Source organism: Penicillium soppii (assembly GCF_028829465.1).
Source record: "Penicillium soppii strain IBT 18220 chromosome Unknown utg000007l, whole genome shotgun sequence".
Taxonomy (NCBI): domain Eukaryota; kingdom Fungi; phylum Ascomycota; class Eurotiomycetes; order Eurotiales; family Aspergillaceae; genus Penicillium; species Penicillium soppii.
The window spans coordinates 3,576,292-3,601,189 of record NW_026643237.1 but is presented as its reverse complement, the minus strand read 5'-3'; the positions used below and the strand labels follow the sequence as shown (position 1 = coordinate 3,601,189).

At 45.5% G+C, this 24,898-nt stretch overlaps 10 protein-coding genes across 10 annotated transcripts; 4 read left to right on the top strand and 6 right to left on the bottom strand.

Moving 5' to 3' along the window:
• Positions 1 to 810: 810 nt before the first annotated feature.
• Positions 811 to 2,564, bottom strand: N7529_010619 (uncharacterized protein; the record flags this gene model as incomplete). Its single annotated transcript, XM_057246146.1, has 4 exons — positions 811 to 1,227; positions 1,297 to 2,270; positions 2,378 to 2,459; positions 2,520 to 2,564. 4 exons carry the CDS (start codon positions 2,562 to 2,564, stop codon positions 811 to 813), a joined length of 1,518 nt encoding a protein of 505 aa, XP_057094409.1.
• Positions 2,565 to 8,950: 6,386 nt separating this feature from the next.
• Positions 8,951 to 9,310, top strand: N7529_010618 (uncharacterized protein; the record flags this gene model as incomplete). The annotated part of the gene is made up of 1 exon (XM_057246145.1): positions 8,951 to 9,310. One exon carries the CDS (start codon positions 8,951 to 8,953, stop codon positions 9,308 to 9,310), a length of 360 nt encoding a protein of 119 aa, XP_057094408.1.
• Positions 9,311 to 11,881: 2,571 nt separating this feature from the next.
• N7529_010617 (glycoside hydrolase family 71 protein) lies at positions 11,882 to 14,030 on the top strand (the record flags this gene model as incomplete). The annotated part of the gene is made up of 6 exons (XM_057246144.1): positions 11,882 to 12,019; positions 12,079 to 12,610; positions 12,677 to 12,902; positions 12,967 to 13,237; positions 13,298 to 13,424; positions 13,480 to 14,030. 6 exons carry the CDS (start codon positions 11,882 to 11,884, stop codon positions 14,028 to 14,030), a joined length of 1,845 nt encoding a protein of 614 aa, XP_057094407.1.
• A 195-nt stretch (positions 14,031 to 14,225) lies between these two features.
• On the bottom strand, positions 14,226 to 14,595 carry N7529_010616 (calcium-translocating P-type ATPase PMCA-type; the record flags this gene model as incomplete). The annotated part of the gene is made up of 3 exons (XM_057246143.1): positions 14,226 to 14,401; positions 14,423 to 14,545; positions 14,580 to 14,595. The coding sequence occupies 3 exons, from the start codon at positions 14,593 to 14,595 to the stop codon at positions 14,226 to 14,228; spliced, it is 315 nt and encodes a 104-aa protein (XP_057094406.1).
• Positions 14,596 to 15,373: 778 nt separating this feature from the next.
• N7529_010615 (alcohol dehydrogenase family protein) lies at positions 15,374 to 16,598 on the bottom strand (the record flags this gene model as incomplete). The annotated part of the gene is made up of 4 exons (XM_057246142.1): positions 15,374 to 15,431; positions 15,486 to 15,530; positions 15,592 to 16,422; positions 16,480 to 16,598. The coding sequence occupies 4 exons, from the start codon at positions 16,596 to 16,598 to the stop codon at positions 15,374 to 15,376; spliced, it is 1,053 nt and encodes a 350-aa protein (XP_057094405.1).
• Positions 16,599 to 17,042: 444 nt separating this feature from the next.
• N7529_010614 (uncharacterized protein) lies at positions 17,043 to 17,918 on the bottom strand (the record flags this gene model as incomplete). The annotated part of the gene is made up of 3 exons (XM_057246141.1): positions 17,043 to 17,486; positions 17,538 to 17,750; positions 17,802 to 17,918. 3 exons carry the CDS (start codon positions 17,916 to 17,918, stop codon positions 17,043 to 17,045), a joined length of 774 nt encoding a protein of 257 aa, XP_057094404.1.
• Positions 17,919 to 18,221: 303 nt separating this feature from the next.
• On the bottom strand, positions 18,222 to 19,475 carry N7529_010613 (mandelate racemase/muconate lactonizing enzyme family protein; the record flags this gene model as incomplete). The annotated part of the gene is made up of 3 exons (XM_057246140.1): positions 18,222 to 18,975; positions 19,029 to 19,250; positions 19,300 to 19,475. The coding sequence occupies 3 exons, from the start codon at positions 19,473 to 19,475 to the stop codon at positions 18,222 to 18,224; spliced, it is 1,152 nt and encodes a 383-aa protein (XP_057094403.1).
• A 1,230-nt stretch (positions 19,476 to 20,705) lies between these two features.
• N7529_010612 (uncharacterized protein) lies at positions 20,706 to 21,405 on the bottom strand (the record flags this gene model as incomplete). Its single annotated transcript, XM_057246139.1, has 4 exons — positions 20,706 to 20,739; positions 20,795 to 20,861; positions 20,920 to 21,052; positions 21,178 to 21,405. The coding sequence occupies 4 exons, from the start codon at positions 21,403 to 21,405 to the stop codon at positions 20,706 to 20,708; spliced, it is 462 nt and encodes a 153-aa protein (XP_057094402.1).
• A 315-nt stretch (positions 21,406 to 21,720) lies between these two features.
• Positions 21,721 to 23,301, top strand: N7529_010611 (FMN-dependent alpha-hydroxy acid dehydrogenase; the record flags this gene model as incomplete). Its single annotated transcript, XM_057246138.1, has 4 exons — positions 21,721 to 21,808; positions 21,859 to 22,616; positions 22,670 to 22,887; positions 22,959 to 23,301. 4 exons carry the CDS (start codon positions 21,721 to 21,723, stop codon positions 23,299 to 23,301), a joined length of 1,407 nt encoding a protein of 468 aa, XP_057094401.1.
• A 377-nt stretch (positions 23,302 to 23,678) lies between these two features.
• On the top strand, positions 23,679 to 24,847 carry N7529_010610 (ketopantoate reductase family protein; the record flags this gene model as incomplete). The annotated part of the gene is made up of 5 exons (XM_057246137.1): positions 23,679 to 23,719; positions 23,776 to 23,869; positions 23,919 to 23,973; positions 24,026 to 24,222; positions 24,275 to 24,847. 5 exons carry the CDS (start codon positions 23,679 to 23,681, stop codon positions 24,845 to 24,847), a joined length of 960 nt encoding a protein of 319 aa, XP_057094400.1.
• Positions 24,848 to 24,898: the final 51 nt, after the last annotated feature.

Below are 24,898 nucleotides of genomic sequence, written 5' to 3'. Positions count from 1 at the left end.
ATCCGCTAGAGCTCTTTCAAGCTCTCAAAAATTCAGCCTATCCGACCTCCCTTTAGGTAATCGCGTTCTTGACAGCAATAATCATTCCTGTCGGGAGTAAATCCTGCCGCATCAACCAGACGAAGCCGTCCATTTCCCTCCGATGCGCCCACCACGTGATATCCACTCCCCCCGAGCCAGTCACATTGTGCGTAGAGTATTAGTAATCCATCGTTATTAATAATCTGTTTACAACCTCGGGATCTTATAGGTGGACAGTATATCGTAGAGACTATGACTGTTGTTAGAGGAAGTACATTATGTGTATATGGAATCTTGCGGTTCTGGTGGTAGTTTGGCGTGAAAAGTACTTGGACTTTCACACTTTGCGTTGAATTTTATATACATTCAACTCGTGTGCGCTGCAAACCCCCGTATATTCCGGAGTTCAGGAGCTATTGCTTGCATGGTTACATATTGGTATGATTTCAGTGGTTATATCTGAAGCTCTTCCTATTCAAGTTGGAAATCCTGCCAGACGGCTCCTCAACTTCTTTTGATCTACCGTCAAGAGAGCTTACAATCCCGCGTACTCCCGTAGAAGTACTCCTGTGGGTCAATATGATTAATTCTAAGCCCGGCTAGCCATGGTGGTGCAGCTAATGATGATTGTTCTTTACGGGCAACGAGCCCGTGGAAGTCGACTGCATCATCATGTATATATCTCTTGATCTTGTACCATTGACGCCAGAACGCCAACCACCATAAGATAGAAAGTAAAATACTGGGGTAGACACGAAAACAGGAATGATGCACATCCAGTTGCCTCATTTACTCCTCTCCATCGCTAACTTTGGGTCCGATACTATGACACGCCAAAATCAACCTTGTCAAAGGCTGCAGTGATGCCACGCCCAAACTTCCGGCACGCCCCAGATCGAGTAGGTCCTGCAGAGTGGACGAGGCATGCGACGTCGGCTGGGTGTATTCGCGGGCCACTCGCCATTCCTCCTCGCTGCAGGCGCGCCACATATCCTCCGGCGCTGGAAGGGGCATCTGTAGAATCATGGCATCATTCAAGGGCTCAAAGTAGTCATGGTGCAGCTTCCGGGCTTCGGCCGCGAGTATATTAACTATGTGAATGAAGAAGACGTTGCGACGGAGAGATTCAGCAAATTTCCACTCGGCCCAGCCTGCTTCATTCATTCTGACGGCTTTTTGGTGCAACTTGCAGAGACGCCTGGTCATCTGTGCACCGATCGACGGATTAGTGGTGTGGACTTAAGAACCCGGGAGGGGGGACTTTCAAACACCCACCTTAAGTAAAAAGGACCCGTGGAGTTCTGCGGCCTTGCCCGCTTCTTCGCGACGTCGCTCACTCCCATCTACAAAGGGCGTGCTGTGACTCGATCTTGGGCTGCCTATAGACGTCCCTCCAAAAAGCCCGAGGATTTGATATACGCAAACCGCATGCAGGGCGGCGAGGCAGGTTTCCGGACGGTCGCTGTAAAGGTGGAACTCGCGGACCAGCCGCTCCCGTTGCGAGTTGATCATGTTGTCAACAAACTCAAAGCTGGACTCAACAGAGCTCGAATAGGCCGACACGCAGGCCAGAGCAATGCCGAGGGGCTCAGCCATTCCATCCTTAGAGCAACGGTAGAGACGGTGATGGATGAAGGGCGACCAGAAGTTGGGCTGCAGCAGCATTCGTGGATACTCACGTACGATCCCGAAAAGATCCTGAGATAGATTGTTTGTGTCTCGCAGTGCTTGAAGGGACAGGTCTGGGACAAATGAGCTGGCAAACATACTTGAACTATCCCAGGAGACACCGGAGGGAGAGGTCTCCGTATCATCATGTCCCGAGGACGGCTCATGGTGACTACTGCCTATTGACGAAGATAGATGTGGTAAAGGAACATCCAACGAATCATTGGAAAGTAATAGAGAACGATTATCTAGCAGATGCGGTGCTCTGGACTTCTCCTGCGCAAGGAAGAAGGGGGACGTTTGACTGTCCAAATGGTCGCCAATGAAGCCCGATGTTGCGTCAGGCCATGCATCCTGACCAGGGAACCCCGTACCATCTCCTAGCGGGTACAGCACGAATCCCATATTATTGAGGGTGGGGCTCCAGGCGATGTCATCCATACCGACAGCACTATTGCTGCCACCCTTGGGCAAGCTTATGGCTGAGACGGGCGTCACGGAGGGTAAACTTGTGGATGTTGGTTCCAGAGTGACTTGTGAGGGCGACATGGGCTCCGGTCCGATCTCCTGGTTTTCCCATGCTGTGGATGTCGAAGGCGAATTGGGATAATGACAAGCGGTGCCCATCTGAATGCATCGACTACAGGCTGGGCGGGACAATGAACAACGTAACTTCTTTTGGGCGCACGTTTCACAAGACTTCCGCTTAGATGCGCGTTCCTGGCCAAAGGTTTTGGCACAGCGACGTCGATGCCGGTCGCGGAGATCCCCTGTCGGATTTGTCAATACTTTCAACCCAGATTTTAATCACCTGCAGATAAACAACGTACGGCGACTGTAGGGTTTGTTGCACAGACCGCACCGAAATTCGGCATTAGTATCAGATGACTTAGTGTTATGTTCAGTGTAGTTCCAATCCATGATGTTGGAATTGATAAAATGGCGGTGTGAGAATGATGTATGGCAGTGTCATAATAAAATATATAAGGTCATACGAGATAAAAGGTCCACAGAGGATATGTGAACAAAGAGAGTGCGCCTTAGCCGGACTGACTAATAATAATATATAGTGATAACAATGTATTTTATATATATACTTCGCACCTGTGGACCCGATCTCCTCGGGGAAATTGAGTAATATTTTACCAGGTCCAGTCAGCGGAGAATAAATCTATCTGAATAAAATAGTACCTAGGTAAGTCCACGGGTTGTGAGTTAGCGCTCAAGAATTCGCCCCCTCACTGCCCGCCCAGGTGAGTTGGACCCCGAATCTCCGATTGTACCAAAGTATATATATATAATAAGCTCGTATTTGGATCTTGAGATCGACAAAATGATCTGACTTGACAAGTTGATTGATTTGGGGGAAGCCAACTGCAATTACGAATCATCCATGGATATATAACCACAGAGGTACTCTGTAGTTACATGTTTGTAGTTCATTAACGCTATGTATGTAAAACGTACGAATGACTATTTCAACCCAACGGTATATGCCTGATAATTAAGGCATAAGTTTTTTTTCTCGAGATTTCGATACAAATCATCTCACTACTAGAAAAACAAAAACAAATTAAACATTAGCCTCTTAGATACATATGCCAATCCGAAGTTGAATCCCAACCAACCTAGGTAGTAGCAGTGTAACCCTATCTCGTATAAGTTGTGACACGATGTCCATATCTGCTTAGAGGATAACTAAAGTACTTGGTTATCGCTTAGCGGGTGCAGACGGCTCCTGTGGCTGGATTAAGAAAAATGAATGGGTACTTGCACGATGCATGCATCTGTGCATCCGATGTCGTGATTGTCCTGTTTAGACTCCCAGCATCGTTAGGCCTCTCAATATGCCTATCGGCAGCAGAAATTTACCCAACACACGCCTGCTGTAGCAGTAATAAGGATCAGCCGGACATTGAGTATATGATTATGACCGTCTATTTTGTACTTGCCTCTGGTAATATACTAGGAGATCAATAAATGGAACTTGATGAGAACAAGCAAAGGTGAGATTGCGTATATAATTTAGATTAACCCTCAGGCTTAGATCATTGATGCCTATGCACGAAATTCTTTGAGTTATATCTGTGCGAGATGTGGGATTCCGGTGAACTCACTATAGTGAACCGCACCCACATATGGCCTCGGTCGGACATAGCTATACCAACTGAGTAGGAGAAGAGGGACATCACAATAATATCCTACTTATTCTTGGTATTATTCTTTATTTATTTATGCTCTTCCTCCCTTCCCTTTCCCTCAAAAGTCAACGGCAATTATTCTTCAGGTTGAGAATTGTGCTCAGAATAAGTAGCGAAAATTGCGAGCAAGCAGAGAAATCAGCGCAAACAGGCCGAAGATAGAGAGAAGATGGATCGAAGAGCGCAGTTGACAAACAACTTCTATGCAATTCAAGCGCCATTCTCACTACCCGATCTTCCGACCGTTGAGAATCGAGATATTCTCGTTCGATGACTGGGTAGATTCCACAACCGAAAATATTCTAAGCGAAAGGATTCTAAGCGAAAGCCAGCGAGCGGTTGACGTCTTGCGTGAAATGGCCGCTAAACAGTTTAACTGAGTACGCTGATCAAGCCCACTTGTAAAACAACCAAAAAGAATTAGGGGATATCCTAGTCTCCTTTCTCAACTATGAGGTGCTTGAATGTAAGGCGGAATCCGTTTTTAACCCAGCGCAGGAGTTCCCGACGAGCTCGTAAAACACCATTTAAAAAGCAGGGTACATCTGGCACTTATGTGATGGTCTAATAGGGCTTAGCGCTGACTGCAAATTAAAATAACCTTCCTCAAACAGTATGATCGTGAGGTCTTTCCGCGATCCAAGACTCGTGGGACAGGATCTATCATAATGAGGCCATAGAGTGTGTTAGATTCGCTATTGTTGGTGGCGTCACCCTGGCGTACTTTCGAGATTGGCCGGCTAGATGCGATGGGATTGGAGAAGCCAACGATGACAACAGCGGGACACCAGCACATGCGCACAAAATCAACCGAGATATCTAGATCTAAAAAGCCAGGTGCTATGTAATGTACGGTGAGGTGGACTAGGAGAAATGGAGAGCATTCAGTATCAGGGGCAATCAATAAGACTTTGAAATGGTGAAGGGTGCGTCTAATAATCGAGACATTCAGCGATAAGGCCTTGCCAGGTATTTCCGTTCTTCTCTGTTCCGTTCCCTTTCTATACTGTTCGCTCCCCTCTATTGCTCTCTGTACTGTTTCTCTTTCCTTATACACTATCGAGTAGAAATCCTAGAATAGATTTAACTTTGCGATTTTCAACCATCGTACCACTTCTCCACGGTTATGTTTTCACCGATATGTCTCTTCTCTTTCTCTAGGTCAAGAGGGTTCTGCGCTTTGTTTAGCTACATAGTTGTTTTTATCCCCTAGGACAAGACCAATTAGAGCTTGGGTCGCATAGCCTATGTATATGGCCTTTTGCCCACCTAGAATTAGAGACTCTCCGTCCGGCATCCACTAGCTCAGTTTACTTTCAATTTAAGCTATTCAACCCAAGCTGAGCGCAACTGTCGACGCCCTATTTAGGATTCTATGAATATATACACTCGGTTCATAACGCTCTCCACCCTTACTCTTATTCAAATACACGTGCTGACAATTATCTTTTGTTGATCGTAGGTGGTCTAACTGGATTGCAACCGTGGCCTCGCCTTTACTCTACTACGCGTTAACATTCCAAGGTTTCTTACGACCAGGTACCGGAGTCAAACAAACGCAACGCGTTGTTTGGCGTGGCATAGGACTCTGAAAATATAGTCTCTTTGCCTATTTACCGTTTCCATTCCTAGAATTGGGTTGGCCCAGCGCTCGGATACATTCCCTTATTACACTTTGACGCATAAGTTGGCATTGCTTCAGCGACCTTGATATCACATGTACGGCTTTCCATATCCCTCTTGGATGTCCTTATAGATAATAAACATCTCTGAATATCAATACAACGAGCGGCATTGAAGTCGACGACATCGTCGATAATGAGGCGTAGCTAGACGAAAAGACCAGAAATGGGGTATGTCACTAAGGAAATCTTGATTTATTTGTTCAGAAGCCTACTGAATGTTGGTTAGACTGATAAAGATGTTGAAGCAGATTCAATTGACCGACAATGTGTGCGCTGTCCTTTTACTAACAAACAAGAATCCAAAACATCTAGCGTATCGAAAGAATGTCATTCCAACCTCTTTCTACTACGAAACATTGCGACTTGACAATTGATTTGGTAGTTCCCTCCATCAAGATACGGACAAAATTTCCAGTCTGGGTGAATATGTACAACAGTTCATCGGAAAGAGTTACTCCAATCGGTTATTGTTGAAGCGGGGTAATTGTGTACACCAACTAACTGGTATAAGGAATGACGCCGCAACTTTCTTTTGGCTTCTTGTTTATTCAGTTATTTTGGCAACTACGCCTTGGAAGATGCCAACCGATTCGTTGGAAAAACCACCGTGCTTGAACTGCCGCGGTAAAATTGCCTGCGATGATCTGCCATATTTGTACTAACATATGCCACAGAAAGACACCAGAAATGTCCGTTTCGTAAACAGGAATAAATTCTTCAACTACGCTGATATCGGCTCTATAGGTGATCGAAGGCAACCGAACTGTCGGCGTTGTGAATTCAAAGGTCTTGAATGCAGAACAGTCCAACGGAGGCCTATCTTTCGGCACGGCTCCAAGGCGAATTTGGATGCAAATTTTAGAGAGGACCAACCATGGGTAAATAGCAGACCAAGGAATTGGAGAGCGGCTCGTTCAAATCTGATGTCAAGGAATCCATCTAACTTGATTGTGTCCAATTGGCAGCCAGACGGGAGTTCACCCATCCAAGGGAGCAAGTCAGCCGAGGAAAGGAATGCTAGCGGAAACTCCAAACCCCCGAACTTTGAATCTGTTGGGCCAAACGAGGTAGTTCAAATTGAATCCCAGCAGATAGAATCTCCTCCTTCAGATGGTGCGAGGGAAGTGATCTATTCTCCCGGCTCATTAAGTAATTCCTCGAGAGGTTCAAGGCCATCTGGGGTTGACAATGGTCTTGGAAGAGAAGAGCCATATTTGACCGAACCAAACAACGAAATTCAACTCACCGAGACCCTTAAAACGCTCCGTGGATGCATTGCTCCTTGCGATCAAGGCCACTCTCAATTTTTCGTCGAGCAAAATCCAACGCGGGTTTCTAGTGACTTACAAGAATCGTGCTTGCTACGGTACTTCATCGAAGAACTGTCTCCATGGGTAGGTAATTTTAAATGGAAGAATGTGCTGCTGGCAAATAACACGGGTTAGTTCGATCACTGTGATGAACGGCGACATTTCCAGCTAGTGGTTCCTCGTCGAGCTCAGCATTGTCTTGCTCTACGAAATGCCATTTTCGCGGTATCGTCTCGGCATCTCTGCCGCTTACCACAGTACACAACACCGCAGGGTATTTTTTATCATGGACAAGCAATGCCCGGATTAATCAAGTCCACATCGCTCGAGTACATGTTGAAGTGTATCCCGGAATTGAGTCGATTTCCTGAAAACGGAGATCCAACTCACCAAGAAGACATAATGGCAGCTACTGTTATTTTACGACAATACGAGGAAATGGAAGAGGAACTGGAGGAAGGGGAGTTTGAAAACCGGGTTAATGGGCGAGTCAATTTCTTGGCAATCACTCAAACAATCATCGATACAATAATCTCAACACCCCTCGATCAGTCTCTAGCCACTGCGACTTTTTGGATCGCAGCAAGACAAGATGTATATGTAAGTATCGTATCGCCATATCCAACAACCGCGCAGCGCTGTCATTTTCATCCCCACGCGATCGGAAAGTCGCTTTAGCCAGGGTTGCTCTCTATGTGATGCTGATATGTGATGCTGACAACGTCAAGTATGCTTTAACGAGACAGCGAGCACCGGAGTTTCGGTTTGGTATAGAGAGTTGGACAATTTCCTCGGCTAATACAATGATCATTTTTGCCAGCGAAGTGGCGAAATGGCGTTGGGGAACGAAAGAGCCACAAGAATGGGGTATTTCTGCGCAACCTCATTTCATATTATCAGCAGCAGGTAACTTACACGTTTGCTCGCCATAGAACACCTCAAAAAGAAACTGCAGCATCTTAATCTTCATCATCTGCATGAGCTGGCACCAATTCTCCACCAAAAGGCCGACCGAGCCAGGGGAGAGATCTTTCCCACTATATGGTTCTCATGTGAGGCCCAAGTAACGGCCATTCAACACTTTAAATTAGGTGAAATGATATTGATTGCTGAGAGCCCTCATCTTGAGTAAGTGAACGAAGACCGGGTTTTATTTGACCATAAAATTTCGAGCTCAAATATCCAACTGAACATCGACACATAGGAAGGCAAGAGGAGCAGTACACCGGAAAGCTGAGGCACAGGTTCGGGACATCGTACTATCTCTGTGTGGCATTGCGTTGAACCATCCAAGATGTCAGCCTGCACTTGTCACTGCTGTGATAGCAATAAATTTGTACGGCGAGTATTTCACTCGTCAAGACGAACGAGAGGCATTACTTGGTATCATCAACCAGACCATGGATTTACATGCTTGGCCTATGCAGAAGGCATATCACTCATTGTATCATCAATGGGAAATGGTAGATAGCCTTGAAACTTAGTCTATTTAGACAAACGTACAATGGAACGCAAATCACCAGTGCAGTGCTTGGTATCAATCAGCTACCAATTCCTGCTTGTGCCTTTGAGAAAAGGGACAACGCAACAATTTCGAGATAGAACAATTGATTTCTACCGCAAGTGGCTTAACTATCTGTGGTTTTAAGAGCGAACGGGTATGTCTCAGCTCCCAGGGATCTCCATTTCTCAAACCAATGGTGTGATTTGCTCGTCGTCATGTGCTCTTGGTGTGTATTCTCTGGTAGAAGCTCGGTCTGTTGTCGCTTGGGAGACTGTGGAGGGTGTATGACTGTGGTAATTTGACACTGACGGAGGACTTCTGGAGGTTGGGAAGTAGTCCGCCTGTGGGTTGTCTGTGAACATTATCGAGGACCGGTCCATCTTGAGATCCGGAGTAGAGCTGCCTTTGGATGTCACAAGCGGTATAATCGAGCTCGAGGGTGCCGACTTCAACAGTTCTCGAGCCGCAATACGTCGTGCTTTGGCTCTATCACGCGCGCAGTGAACGATGCTAATTCCAGAGAAAAGTGAAATCAGACAACACCCAAACACGATCGCAGTGATGTTCCCTCTTCGATTCCAAGCATCAACCTCGGCGGTTGAGCTACTTGTCGCAGTTGCGGTTGTCGTTGTGGTCGTCGTTGCCGTCTTCGAGGAGCTAGTGGCTGTGGTCGAGCTGCTTGAGATGGAACCTGATGACGTCGTCGAGGCGGAAAAGGTCGTTGAGGTTGCTGTTGACGCAGTGGAGGTGGTCTCAGAAGTGGAAGTTAAAGTCGTTGAGATTGATGACGTTGATGAAGTGGATGAAGTCGTTGAGGTCGTACTTGAAGTTGAAGTTGAAGTTTGTGATGTCGTAGACTCAGTTGTGGATGTAGAATCTGAGGTCGCAGTCGTGTCTCTAGCTCGAAGAATCTCGCCATAACTCCGTTTTTCGTGAAGTATTACCTCACTTGGCTCTGGAGCTGACACGGGGTTTGTGATAGATGTAGTTTGGGTAGCGACCCATATGGTGTCAAAAGCATGAGGATGACCAAACACCCGAGAGCATTGGATAGCCCAGAGGACGAATATCAGGATATGCATGTTCTTTGAGATCATTGATGTACAAGGTAATCGAAAGAGCATAGAGTTTACCTGAGACTAGATTGTGAAATTTAAGGAATTTAAACATGTTTCTTTTTTTTAATGATCTGCTACACAAAAAGAACACGCGGTATTCTAGACTGATTCGTACACACTGCCCCCATTGATAATTCCATTTTTAGGCTCCGATTGCGTTATAGCCAATGCTTCGCCGCAATGAATTCTTGGTTTAGTGGTTTAATTTCTTGGACTAAGCGTTGAAGAAGAGCTAGGATACGCATACATGCCGCGCGGCAGGTTCCCCACAAGGCTGATTTTTTTTCCATGCTTTCACTCACAATTTAAGTAATATAAAGATAGACACTGATTCCCCTAAGACATTTGACAGATCTTGGTATCTCATAAAGATTCTGCGGCAGAATTTGTGCATTCGACGAAAACACCAAGTTGTAGTAAAGCTCCACATCTGGCACTAGTTCTCGTCAACTGCAAAATCTGATAAATTCATAACCGCAAGTCTATTTTTGTTTCTGCTCGTGTTAATGTAGTGATTTTTATCACCGCTGGTTAATATTTCAATTGCAAATTCAACATCATTTGGGCAAGCATCGGGTCTTGAAGATGTTCTTTTTTCGCATATCGGAAAGTGACCGAATCCTGCCTGATTCTTTAGGCATGGAGTATGAACCCTCTCGTTTTTCAGATAACTAACGTATTCGGTAAGCGAGTGACGCAGCCCAAAACACATAGTAAAAACGGTTAATTACAACTTGATATCTCAACAAGAGTGGTCTCTAACTACTTCTCCTTATAGCATACTATATTTTAGTTATTTTTTAGTCTCTCGAGGGACTTTCAAGTGTTTACATAACTAGAGATTATGTAAATATAGAATGCTACCCCAGGACATGGTAATTTTCGATACCACTACAATGTAGGTTTTCAATTCCCTTAAAATTGAAAATCAGTTCTCACAAGCCTTATCAATACCTATCGACCAGTAATAGAACAACGTAATACGTTGTTGTTGTTGAAATGTAAGTGTAGAAAATATCTCATTTACTATGGGATTCCGAACTGCGTCACTCGTTTACTGAATACGTTAGCAGATAGGGTACCGCCTGAGCCATCAAGGTGCAGCGCAACCCCAAAAACCCGTTTTTTGCTTATGTGATCAGTGTTCTGGTATTGAAATTGGTTGATACCAAAGTCATGTGACTCGCTGTATTTTGTATGAGATCGGCCGTTTGATACAAGGGTGAATTTACTAGTAACTTGCTAGTATTGTACTAATAAATATTCAGATCGACCGTAACACCGATCCCCTCCCTCCCTTTACCCCTTATAATAAGGACTCCAAACCTAGTTTTAGTAATTAAGGTAGACTACGTCCAACTAGTCCCAGAGTATCTATTAACCTATATGTTAGTTATTAAGTGAACTTGACTGGTATATTACTAGTAAACGATGACTAATATTCTAATAGGTGCAATATTCTCACAAAGGGGATGGCTAAAAGAGTGATACATTTGGCTCCTTCTTATAATACTATATAACTAAGGCTAAATCGACCTACTAAGGGGCTTAGCATTATACCTATCTCGATTAATTTATTCGGGATATTTATCATACACATCGTCACTGATCAATGAGAATGGAGCAAAAGAAACATCACAAGACACTGGGTTACATTCGGCAGGTTAATAGATTCTTGCTTAAGACTCCCGAGGTCAAGGATCAAGAGATTTTTGATGTCTACTACTTACATAACTACCACGTTAGGGTAGTACAATATGTCGGGCGAGAGGAAACAAAGCCCCAAGGCGACTATAGCGCTTGCTTACCGGCAAGAAGCTGCAACCATAAATTGGATGATATTCTAGGGGAAAGACCCCCATAGGCGTAGCTAGGAGCCACAAGTATCCCGTCAATTCACGTACTGCGCAAGTGTGGCTTCAAAAATATATCTTCACATAGTCTCAAACTTTGCAGCGAGTTTGTCCAGACAAACCACCAATATTATCCAATATTATCCTATTATCGGCAGATAAACATGATATGACGAAATCGTCATTCTGTTTTCCGATGCCAAATCCTGTTCCAAGCGAAAGACTGACATTTGCATCTATCTTGTGACATTTGCACTCTAGATATGTGGCTGTAGATTGGCTATTGAGGTCGGTAACAAGTGGCAACCATATGCTGCATTGAAGGCAAGACATTTATTAAGTTTCGGAGAGATTCAGAGGGCTATATATCAGGTTTTCTATCGGTCACATTTTGGAGGTCAGCTGCACAAATTCAAGGGCTATGTTCGGTGTATAAAAGTATACCTTAAAGTCGTGTGCTCTCACAGAAAAACTCCCCAAACTCAGTTGAAACATTACCGGAAGAGATTAACCTAGAAGCCATGATTGGATACAGAGTTTGGATCTCTTGCCTCTCTATTATAGTACACTTCTTAGCCGCTGTGGTGGCCGTGGGAGACCAAAATGTACATGGTGTTGAAATACAATCGACCGACCGACTTGTCTTTGCGCACTTTATGGTAAAATCGTCTTTAACAGTTGTTAACGGATTTTGAGTTTCTGCTGACCACTAAATAAGATCGGCATCGTCAGTAATAGAAGGAGTGCCTCCGACTATGACGATGATATGAAGCGTGCTAAGTCTCTTGGGATTGATGCATTTGCCCTCAACATTGGCGTGGATCCTTACACCGACCAGCAACTACAACTTGCGTACGACTCCGCTGCAAATAATGATATGAAGGTGTTTCTATCATTTGACTTCAACTGGTGGCACATTGAGCAAGCTACTGGGGTTGGCCAAAAGATTGCCCAGTATGCTAGCAAGCCCGCACAACTGATGGTCGATAATAAAGTATTTGTTTCCTCGTTCGCTGGAGATGGTATCAACGTTGCAGCTCTGCGAGCAGCAGTGGGAAGATCAATTTTCTTTGCACCTAACTTTCATCCATCCTATGGAACAGATATTTCGCCGGTAGACGGACTCTTGAACTGGATGGCATGGCCAAATAATGGAAATAACAAAGCCCCAACCCCAGGTCATAATGTTTCTGTCTCGGACGGAGATCATGTCTATGTCAATGCTCTTGCTGGTAAGGCCTATATCGCACGTAAGTGATCGAGTCCTTAGTCCTCATTAGGGTTTTGTATTTTCCCATTTACTAATTCTAGATTAGCGGTATCCCCGTGGTTCTTCACCCATTTTGGACCCGAAGTCTCCTATAGCAAGAACTGGAACTTCCCATCTGACCTCTTATGGTTTAACCGGTGGAATGAGATTCTGACATTAAAACCACGATTTATTGAGATTATTACGTGGAATGACTACGGGGAATGTCATTATATCGGTCCCTTGAAATCGCCTCATACCGACGACGGAGCCTCAAAATGGGTCAATGATATGTAAGATTAACGAAATAATACTTTGACCCCTGGTTAAAATGGACAGATATATTAACTTCTACAGGCCCCATGATGGATGGTTGGATATTTCGAAACCTTACATTGCTGCGTTCAAAGCAGGCGAATCATCTCCCAACACCCATATATCAACAGATGAACTGGTGTACTGGTATCGACCAGCACCGCGTGGCGTTGATTGCGATTCCACCGACACCTGTATGGTACCCGCTAACAATGCAAGTGGAAACTATTTTATTGGGCGACCAGATGGATGGCAGTCAATGGCAGATTCCGTATTCGTGGTATCATTGCTCACAGCCCCGGCTACCATTCAAGTCAATAGTGGGGGTAGGATATACAGCTACGATGCACCAACAGGGGCAAGTGCCAAAGAGGTACCGATGGGAGTTGGCTCACAAAGCTTTGAAGTTATTCGCGCTGGGCAAACGATTCTTTCTGGTATAAGCTTGAAGCAAATAATCAATGGATGCGTCTGCGGTCTGTATAATTTCAACGCCTACGGTATGTGAGCAAATTTGCGATTGGTTAGGATCGTGTTCTAAGCAGTTATATCTAGTGGGAACTCTTCCATCCGAGTTTAGCGATCCTTTGCAGCCAGAGGGGCTTTCTGCATTCAAACAGGGCCTGCGTGTTGATTGCCAAGCTAGCCCATCATTAGGTACTGCACCTCCAGCACCTCCAACTACCTCCCCGCCTTCAACTACTCCTCCACCTTCAACTACCCCTCCCCCTTCAACTCCAATCACCACTACTTGCCCAGGCACACCATCGACTGTCATTATCACAATGACAGTTACAATTACAGAAACCCTGACTCCGTCATCTTGTCCTCCTTCCCCTCCAGGGGGTGGAAGTGGGAATGGTAGTGCTTGTATTGCTGGAACTGGGCCTAATAATTATGTTGGGCTCTGCTCATTTTGTTGTAAATATGGATACTGTCCTCCAGGCCCTTGCACTTGCACGCAATATGGGAACCCAGTCCCACCTCCACCCTCTACAGGCATCCATGGAGCTCCTTTGCCTGGTGAGGATGACTCTTATCGTGGACTGTGCAGCTTTGCATGCAGTTATGGCTACTGCCCTCCTACTGCCTGTATGGCAGTGTGAATATATCTTTATGCACAGAGAGAACCAACAGGCATACATGCCCCAATTTATGAAGGTCTTGAGTAGCAATCAATTTCGATTTAGCTCTTTCCAAATATTTTCAGCTATCAGTTCGAATCGCGGTAGTTTCCAGCCGTACAAAAGACGTGCAATTCAATCACAATAACCCTGCAATGAGAGGCACGAATGCACCAGCTACTGCCAGCTTCGGGGACCGTGTCGCCCGAGTGGTACCCCACTCCTGGCGCTACTAGGGCTAGAACAGTTTGTGCCTGAGGTTCTTGAGCTCGATTCACTCTTCGTAGGGGTTGCGTCGCTACTGGAAATCGAAGCGCCAGCGGTCATGGTAACAGGCAATGATGTGATCTGAGCTTAGCTTGTGTTTAATGTACTGGTGCCCGGGAAAGTAGCAGCCTTGCCAGTGACAGTAGCGGTACAGACTCCGCTAACTGTCCCCTTCATTGAACAGATGATGTGGTCGTATCTGATAAACTCGTCAGAAACCAAGCCTCGCACTTGAGGACAATTAGCCGGGAAAAAGTAGCTTACATATTATCCGAGTCATCACTTACTAAATATTCAACGCTGTTTGGTGCCGTGGTCAAAGATAGGCCGGGTCCCATGCCACAATCTGAGCCATTGGTACCGGGCGGGCAGTTGATGCTGTAAGTCGTGGTCGCCGACTTCTTTGCGAAATTTTAGCTCAGAAAGAAAATGGCTGACTATGTTGGGACAAAACTATGCTACAATCGAACTCACGAAAGATTGTGGGTCAGTGTCTGGAATGAACAGCGAGATAACAAAAGGTTTGCAGCCAACCCTCTCGCAGCAAAAGGTAACATACGGTGAGATGCATTGTTGTTGCTAAATTCCGGTACATTTATGCGATCTAAGAATGCGAAGATTGAAAAGGAGGATGTGCAGGACGTGCGGATATGTAGGCACCGCCAACGTAGCCACTGTCAGTTGTTATTGATGAAGCGTAGATGTGATGAAAATGAACATGCTTGGCCGAATATTCAACCTGCTTCTATGAACCTTGGCACATGAAAGTTTTGTCTACGTTTCTCTTAGGTCATTAACGTGTTACTGACCCTAAAGTAGAAATCGATACAACAAAATCGTTTCCGGGACTTTTCTGCGAAAACTGACGCACTTTCAATTTGAATACATATTGTTATCCTCATTAACCTTGGGCGATACCCGCGTTATATCAAGATCTCAGGTTAAGATCTCAGGTTAAGATCTCAGGTTTTGTAATCTCAATGGCATGGAGCTCCTAAGTTCTTTCGCTGGCATCCATCTCTCGAACCCCCAACTTCTTGTTGCCGCCATTGCCCCAACTATTTATCTGCCTCAAATATAATCTTCTGGCTCTTCATGTTATTGAAATCGTCATAACTAGAGGCGGCAGCGTTAATAAAACAGAATCAACGAGTATAGCCGGTAACTTACGCTTCAACTGCCTGAGAAAGAGGTCGGATATCGTGAGACATAAACCTGCGTGTTGTTAGACTTTTGTCCTCTTCGCTGTACATTTGCAAACAAATTGTAACCGTACCCAAGCATGTTCTGTCTTTTAGCCAATAACTCCATCGCTGGTCCAAAGATACTGCGGACTGGACATCGCCCCATTTGGAGGCGAAGGTTCTTTGCATAGGCTTCATTTCCAGTCCATGGGATGTCTTGATTATGCACACCAACGCTAGAAATTTGTCCCCACGGTCGCAGTAGTTCGAATCCCATTCTTAACGCACTGCTGTGTCCCACGACCTCGATAACCACATCGGCGCCTCGTCCAGCCGTGAGATCCTTCACCCGATCGCGTAGCCCTTGTTCGTTCTCTTGGAAATTCCAAGCCTCAGCTCCCAAATCCTCCGCCAGTGCCAAACGCGAGGGAACGCTATCAATTGCGATCAATGTTTTCGGTTGATATTCTAAGGCACTGACTAAAGCGCAAATTCCAACAGGTCCGCAACCAAACAGAAGGACGGTGCTATTCCGAACCTCTTCAGGATCCAAGCCACGAAAGGCATTGGAAGCAGCGAAGTATCCTGTAGGAAAAATGTCCGCCATCAAGACTAATTTGCTTTCTTCGATTTCTGGAGGTGCATGAAAGAGGGTTGAATCTGCCAGGGGCACTCGCACATATTCAGCTTGCCCGCCGTCGAGCATCGCGGAACCATATAGTTGACTATTGGAACATCTCGAAGAATATCCCCGTTCACAGTAAAAGCATTCACCACAGCTGACGGTAAACGGTGAGACCACCAAATCACCCTGCTTGAACTTTGTCACATCAGAGCCAGTGTCCACTACCTCCCCTGTGAACTCATGTCCCATAATGAAGCCCGAGGGCGAGGGTTGATGGCCACGAAAGACGTGAAGCTCACTGATCATCATTTATTATTAGCCGCGATTGTACGACAACAAATGGTACTTCAATCACCTTCCACATAGTGCAGTGTACCGGACCTTCAAAATCACATCTGTAGGATCTCGGACAGCTGGGCGAGGTCTCTGTTCGATGGCCACGTGCAATGGTCCTTTAAAAACGACTGCCTGCATTTTGTTGTCAAGTAAATTTGTTTGCAACGTTCTGAGACGACGGAAGGTGTGAGATGTTTATTTCCGTGAGGGGGGAATATTGAGGGGCCATGCAGGTGTTAAGACCTCGGCTGTAGTGCATCCATTGCCGACGTGAAACAAAGCGCTAGAAATTTGTCAATTCTTGAGATCCAAGATGTCTTACCATGGTCATCGAATAGCAAGCGAAGATAGAGACAGCATAAAGCATGATGCTAAGATGGTATATTAAACTTATTCCGTATAGTCAAACACAGTATGTACCATTTGAGAATATATAGATATAACATATGTATGTTATGTATAGGAATATTTGATTCAAAACAGTAGCTGATTTGCATTTAAAATGATTAAAACGATCGAAAGGAAAAAATGTCAACCTGTCAACTTGTCAACTCGACAATCGCAGAATTTTTGTTGACAAAATCATCGTCCCATCCAACCACCATCCACTGTCAACACCTCTCCACTGACATATGCACTCGCCCGACTTGCCAAATAAACCACCGACCCTTTAAAATCGTCTGGACATCCCCATCTACCAGCAGGTATACGACTTAGAATGCTGGCCGCGCGTTCCTTGTCTTGAATTAAAGCCGTGTTCATATCGGTCGCAACATAACCTGGCGCGATGGCATTAACATTAATTCCTTTGGCTGCCCACTCGTTCGACAACGCCTTCGTTAGCTGTGCCACACCTCCTTTTGCCGCTGCATACGCTGGAACCGTCAATCCTCCTTGAAAAGATACGAGAGATGCAACATTGATGATACTGCCGCGTTGACCGGCCCGGTCGGGGTTTCGCGTCAGCATGTGCGCACCGACGTCCCGGCACAGTGTGAATACAGTCGTGAGGTTGACTTGAAGAACCTACAAGATAGGATCAGTTAACGGGTGACTACCAGAGCACTAATAACATACCTCATCCCAATCCTCCAGCGGAAAAAGGTGACTGGGGTGTCGACGCTGAATTCCCGCGCAGTTAAGAAGAATGTTGATATCATGGCCATCTTGCAACACGGTGGAAACAAGGGATGACACTGATGTCTGAGAGGCAAGGTCAACGGTATATATGGTTGCCTTACGCCCCAGTTTCTCAATTTCTAATCTCGTGTCTTGATTGCTAGTGTCCCTCTGTCCAACGTCAGTCGCCCTTCAACCACCCACTATCCGGACGGATACTACCTGAATGAGAACGATATCAGCGCCAGCCTCAGCCATCGCAATGGCCATCGCTTGACCTATCCCGCGTGTTCCACCCGTGATAAGGGCAGTCTTGCCTGAAAGAGAGAAGAGATTCATGTTGGTGAAAAAATCAACCCGTTGGCCAAGGATAGTTGCCAGGAGAAGGCCGGTCCTTATAGCTTTGGTTATTACCCTTCATCATTCACCCCCACGCTCTCCCCCGCATCAGGTGTAGAATGATTCACATGGCGTCCAGTCTGTCATGTCGACTTTCCGCCCCCACCTTGGGATACACTTGGTCGGGTCTGCTTTTGCCAACGAAAAGCTGTGTTGCCGTTCAGAAACTCAGAAACTCACAAAGAAAAAGACAATCGGTTTCTTATTTGTCGTAGAGCTATCTATAATTTTGAAATTACATTACTACCACTCCCGAATAGAGCCATCTGGTCCATGGAATTCCTTGGGCTGCCATGGCTCTGAATCCTTGCTTATCTTGCGCACCAGATCCTCATCTATGTCGATTCCCAGACCTGGCTTGCAGGGGGCAGCCACATAACCCTCCTTGATGTCAAAGACCGTTTTGTCTACCAGGTAGCTGTTCAAATCAATGTCTCCAGCTTCTATATTGTAGTGCATTCCTAGTGACATCTCTTGGATCACAAAGTTCGGGATTGAAACAGCCACCTGTAGAGAGGCAGCCAAAGCAATCGGGCCCAAGGGACAGTGGGGAGCAATGGAAACATCGTAGGCTTCAGCCATGTTTGCTATTCGCATAGTCTCCGATATACCGCCTGCGTGGGCGATGTCGGGCTGGAGAACGTCCACGGACGAATCTTCCAAGAATCTTTTAATATCCCACCGATTGTATAAACGTTCGCCAAATGCGATGGGGATTGTTGTTTGCCGGGAAAGCTGTTTAATGGCCTCGGGGTGCTCACACAGGAGGGGCTCTTCGATGAACAAAGGCTGGTAAGGCTCCAATGCCTTGGCTAGCTGCTTTGCCATCGGACGATGAAGGCGACCATGGAAATCTAGCCCAGCATCAAGACCCAGAGCTTTCACTTGCTTCAATCGCTCAACACATGACTGCAGGACAGCTGGCGAATCAAGCCAGTTGACATCTTCAGTGGCGTTCATTTTGATACACTTGAGGCCTTGGGCGATTCGAGCTTTTCTATGAAAAGAAGTGGTTAGACACTGGTTCGGCTCAATTCCGAAACTACTCACGCTGCAGCTTCTACGTCACTTGGGCGATCTCCTCCGATCCAGGCATAAACCTGAACTTTCTGGCGCACCTTTCCACCCAGCAGTTGATGGATTGGAACCCCCAATTTGCGGCCCTTAAGATCCCATAAGGCGATATCAATCCCTGATAGTGCTGACATGAAGACTGGTCCACCTCGGTAGAAACCAAGTCGCCATATTGTTTGCCAAATGTGCTCGATATCACTGCCAAGGAGTTAACTTTTTGCAACACAAGGGATCGAGTTTAATTTACTCTGCCTCGTATCCAGCAATTCTCATGATGATTTCATCAAGTGCACCTTCTACGGCAAGGGAATGACCCTCCAATGTACCCTCTCCCCATCCAAAACGGTCCTCTTCGTCGGTGATTTTGACGAACAGCCAACGAGGCTTGACCCGGAAGTATTCGATCGACTTAATCTTAGTCATTGTTGGTTGAAAGTAATGAAACCTTGAAGTATCTGCCTTGGAACACAGGCTGTAGGATGGGAGTTATATTATATGTGAAGCTGGACTCGGGCGATTGGACCCCACCTGGGAATCTCATCCCACGCGGGTGCTTCGGGAGAAGTCCGATCAAGCTGCAACTCCCCCACGCCAAGGGCCAGAATGTATCGATTAGATGCACGTTGGGATAGTCTGCGAAGCAGGAATGCTAAATGTCAATGCGGGGAAAACGGAAAGCCCCGGCTGACGCTCTAGTGGTGTGGCACCCAGTGATATACCTAAGAATGAACTTTTTGGCTGAAAGAGCATAAAAAGGATGTTCATAGTTGGGTTTTAGAACATTACTGAATAAAATAGATCTTGTTCAGAACCAAAAGAAATTTGTTTTGTTGGATGTGACGACAGATAATATGATCATGAACGATGCATTGTATGAGCCAGTCAGGTAGTAGCAGATCATCCTTGCCACACTTTGAGATTCCGGTGCAAAATTCAGGCCAAAGGAACCCGCGACAGTTGGCCGAAAAAACAGTATTGCAACAAAGCATCGGTTTTTCGTGGTAGCGAATCGTTGATGAAAACAGAGGCTAGGATGATTATAGCTATGAAACACCCATACGGGATTTGCATGCAGGTGGTTACTGCTAAAAAGCTATTACGGGACCCTATAATTGGACTTGTGTCCTTGTGAGTAATGCTTTGTGGAATCCAAGGACTCACGGGTCGAGAAGCCGAATCCTTTGATAATCAAAGTTCCAAAATTAGGTATCCCACCGTTTGGAATATTGCAACTCTATGGCGAATATGGTTGTTAGTGGTGCACAGCAAATCAAAGAGGATATGAGTGGACTCACAAGGCCGAGCAAAAATGAATGTCCAGACTTTCCAGTCTGTAAGTGCCTCCAATATTCGTCGGGACTTCATATTCCTATTCTCAATCCCGGTCTGAACATTTCTCAGTCTTTCTACCGCTAGTCTCCTTTCACGCTGAGAGAGCTGTGGTGATGTAACAGGGGAGTCAGGCAAAAACATTGTCATCACAATGCCCCAGCAAAAATAAAGAGCGCCTATGATCAGAAAGTCATACTTCCATGATGATAATGATCCGTTGATCTGACCGATTCCATAACCAAGTAACCCTTCAATGGCGATTCCAAACCCATTGGCTGAATACCAAAGTCCAATTCATATTGGCTGTTGACGTCTTGTGTACTACATGGACGTAATGAGCATGAATGCCGGGTCACTTGCAATGTGTCAGTGATTTTATATAAGTGTGTATATGGCAATCATCCACAGACCTGCATGCCTCTGCCGCCACTGAAATCACGCGCAAAATGGCCAGTTGCGTGAAATTCCTCGCGGCAGCTATGGAGATAGCTTTATTAGAGCACAAGAAATTGACTTACACAGATCAACGACGTACCTTGAAGCATAAAGAAAATCCCCACAGAAAGAGGTTGGCTCCAAAATATTTTCCAATAGAAAACCGTTGCATCAACAAATTCGTCGGGAAGCTCGAAGCCAGGAAGCCAATATAAAAAACATTTGAAAGCCAGCTGTATTGGACTCCAGACAAATTTAAATCTTTCTGAATCCCAAATATTGCTGCATAAGACAGGGTTGTTTTATCGATCTGGAATGTTTAGTTGCCACTGATTGAATTAAGAGAGCCGTGACTCACATAGTAGAATGCGTAGCAAACTGACAAGAAGGGAAGAATCATCAGGTCAATCTTTCGGACAATTCTCTTCTCCTCTCCAGGCTCGAAGCCCTCGTGTATCTCATCAAGGTTGTCAAACAGGGCAAGAGCTGCGTCGCCATCATGAATTTTGCCCAAGTCACCCGAGAAATCTATATGAGTTGTTCCCTGCTTGGGAGCAGCATGGTCGTTTCCATCGTTGTCTGTCATGTTGAGTGTGGTTGAGACTGTGAAGATAGAACGGAAAGCTTCTATCTGTAATGAGTTCACCATCATGGGATGAGTTCGCCATCATGGGATGAACTGTGTATGTATTTTGATGTGGGGGAAGACCCGCCTCCACAAAATCCCCGCAAGAAAGCAGTTGGATCAGAAGGCTGGAAAATTAGGATCCGTCAACAATGACGAAGCTGTGTACCCCCACACCCGGCTTCATGCCGAGATCTTCAGGTGGCTTTTTTTCTGAAGTGGCTTCTTTCCCTCGTCATTTCTTCCTGTTTGTACTTTGCCAATATAATTTTCACAATGAAACTTAGCCCTCATGATATCGCTCAACACAGTAATCGCAAGTCGTGCTGGGTCGTAATTCGTGGAGTAGTCTACGATGTCACAGGTATGATTTGATGGGATCTTGTCTACTCATCATCAAACTGACAATCATAGAATTTCTTGCTATTCATCCGGGGGGTGCAAAAGTAATCTTGCGATATGCTGGCAAAGACGCGACTAAAGCCTTTGATTCTGTCCATGCACCAGAGATTCTAGGTGAACTACCTAAGACGTTACTGAGAGGCCACATCAACCCAAATGAAGTGCCAGTGTCAATAGACGAGAATATTACGAATCAAAAGCAGTTGGAACGAGAACATAATAGTCCTCCACCTCTGCGAACTTTGATAAATCTATACGACTTCGAGAAAATAGCCCAAAAATACCTGCCGGACAATGCATGGGCCTATTATTCATCTGGTGCGGATGACGAGATTAGCAAGCGAAACAACAGCCGTGCATTTTCGAAGATTGCATTGCGTCCTCGTGCACTTCGCAAAATTCCTTCAGTGAATACTGCTACCTCTATCTTGGGGTTTGCATCCTCCTTGCCTGTTTATGTCTCACCTGTGGGTATAGCAAAGTTTGCCCATCCAGATGGCGAGTGTGCTCTGGCAGCTGCAGCAGGCAAAGAAGGACTAGTGCAAGTCCTGGCAAACGGATCTAGCATGCCGATTGAGCGAGTGATGAAGACTCGTATCTCCTCAAACCAACCGATTTTCCAACAACTATATATAAACAAAGAGATTGAACGTTCGGCTGAGACAGTTCGACGGGCTGAAAAGGCAGGCGCTGGTGCTATTTGGATCACTGTTGACTCACCAGTTGTTGGAAAACGAGAGATGGATGAACGGTTGAACTTGGCCATCCCGGTATTTACTCTCGTCGTTTTATTATCCGGCTCCATGAACTTAATCGATCCTAGGCTACTGATAGTGACGAAGAGGGACAAGGCGTAGCTAAGATGATGGCTAGCTCTATATCGCCATTCATTGATTGGGAAATTCTTACCTGGATCCGACAGCTTACAAACCTTCCTCTTGTTGTGAAAGGTATACAATGTGTCGAAGATGCTGTGATCGCGTATCAACATGGCGTAAATGGAATTGTACTTTCCAACCACGGGGGCCGTTCACAAGACACGTAAGTTTGGCTTTTACTCTTCCCTTTCAATGCCTATTTTTGGAAGCTTTACATTTATTGATGCGTGTCAGCGCACAACCCCCTCTTTTGACTCTTCTGGAGATTCGAAAATTTGCGCCTCATCTACTGGAAAGTGACATGCAAATCTTCATTGACGGCGGTATTCGCAGAGGAACCGACGTACTCAAGGCTATCGCACTAGGTGCGGATGCTGTAGGATTAGGGCGGCCCTTTCTCTTTAGCCTATCTGCAGGATACGGAGAAAACGGGGTACGACGAATGTTGGCCATTTTAAGACAGGAGATCGAGGCGAACATGGTATTCCTAGGGGCCACCAATCTGAAAGAGCTCAGACCTGAGATGGTGAATGCAAGTCGACTGGAAAAGGAACTCATAGGGAATGTGAAGTTATAAAAACACTTCATATCTAGGCAATCCTCTAAGACAAAGCAAAAGCTGAAGTGCTAGATGTCTTGGTTTTTACTTATTTGTTGTTCAAATCCTTGTAGCCAAAGTCTTTCTTGGAATAACTATAGAAACTAAGACTATGAAATAGATATTATACCTCAACTATGAAGTGCACAGCTTTTCAATAGCCGAAATCAAATTTTGTTCCAATACAACGAATAATAAGCTACTCATAGATTTAATCAAAATCCTCCAACCAGGCCACGGGAATATTCAACGATACACCCCCACGTCAGTCGGTTTTCCTCCGATGCGGGGAAGTGTAATACATCAAGTGTCAAAGACTCAAAATAACAATTCAGCCCATTCTTTCAATAAACAAAATGTCGGATCAAATTGAAGTCATACTATATGGATTGGGAGCGTGAGTAAGAGGCTATCTATATATCCGAAGAATATCTGTTAATAAGTGCTCTTAAGCATCGGCTCCTTTTATGCTTTCATCTTGAGTCGCTCTAATCGTGTTCGTCTAACAGTTGTAGCACGATCAAATTACGACGCTGTCCGTGCAAATGTCAGTGATTTATGGTCCTCTATGGCAATTCTTAAGCTTATATGTACAGGGCATTATCATTAATAGCGAAAATCACGGCCAACATACTTTCCGTCCACACCGAGGTACGTAAAAATCATGTTTCAGGTGAAACCTCGCGGCTAACCCTTCAATAAGTGGTAAATTCTGTGACCGAATGCTCACCGGTGGACTATATTGTCTGCGCCCACAAGGCAATCGATCAGGATGAGGTGGCAGCTCAGTTACAGCCAGCTGTAAACAAGAAGACCACCATCGTAGTCATTCAAAATGGCGTCGGAAATGAACACCCTTTCCGAAAGCAATTTCCTGACAACTCAATTATAACCTGTGTTGTGAGTGCTCAAGGCTTTGGCAATAGAATAAGTGCTGATTGAATTTAAACAGACTTGGGTTGGAGCAATGCAGACCAGCCCCGGCGTTATTAAACACACCAAGTCCGAAGATATGCAAATCGGCCTATTCTCCAATCCACGAATCGACGTTCTTGTCGAGCAAACGCGACTTGATACATTCGCCAATCTTCTCCGCAATGGCGAAACCAAATTTCAGATCCTCGATAATATGCAAATTCAAAGGTGGGAGAAGGTTGTCTGGAATGTCGCTTGGAACTCATTGACGGCGGTCACTATGGTAGATACGCAAACTTGGCTTGATTCCTCTGAAGATGCGACACCATTCACGCGTCAATTGATGCAGGAAGTGATCAATATTGCTCGTGGTTGCGGTGTGCCCCTTCAGGATGAACTGATTGACCAACTGATGGACAAGATCAATGGAATGCCGGGCATCGGAAGCAGCATGCAGACTGATTGCAAAAATGGACGACCAATGGAGATCGATGTCATATTAGGATTTCCAGCAAGAAAAGCTCGAGAGCTCAAGATCCCGGCCCCTTTTTTACAGACACTCTACGTTATCCTGCGTGCTATTGATGGCCGACTTCGGGCAGCGCTGTGAGCTAGGCTGTCAACCTTAGCTAGACAACGTGATTTTGAAACATCAAAAAGG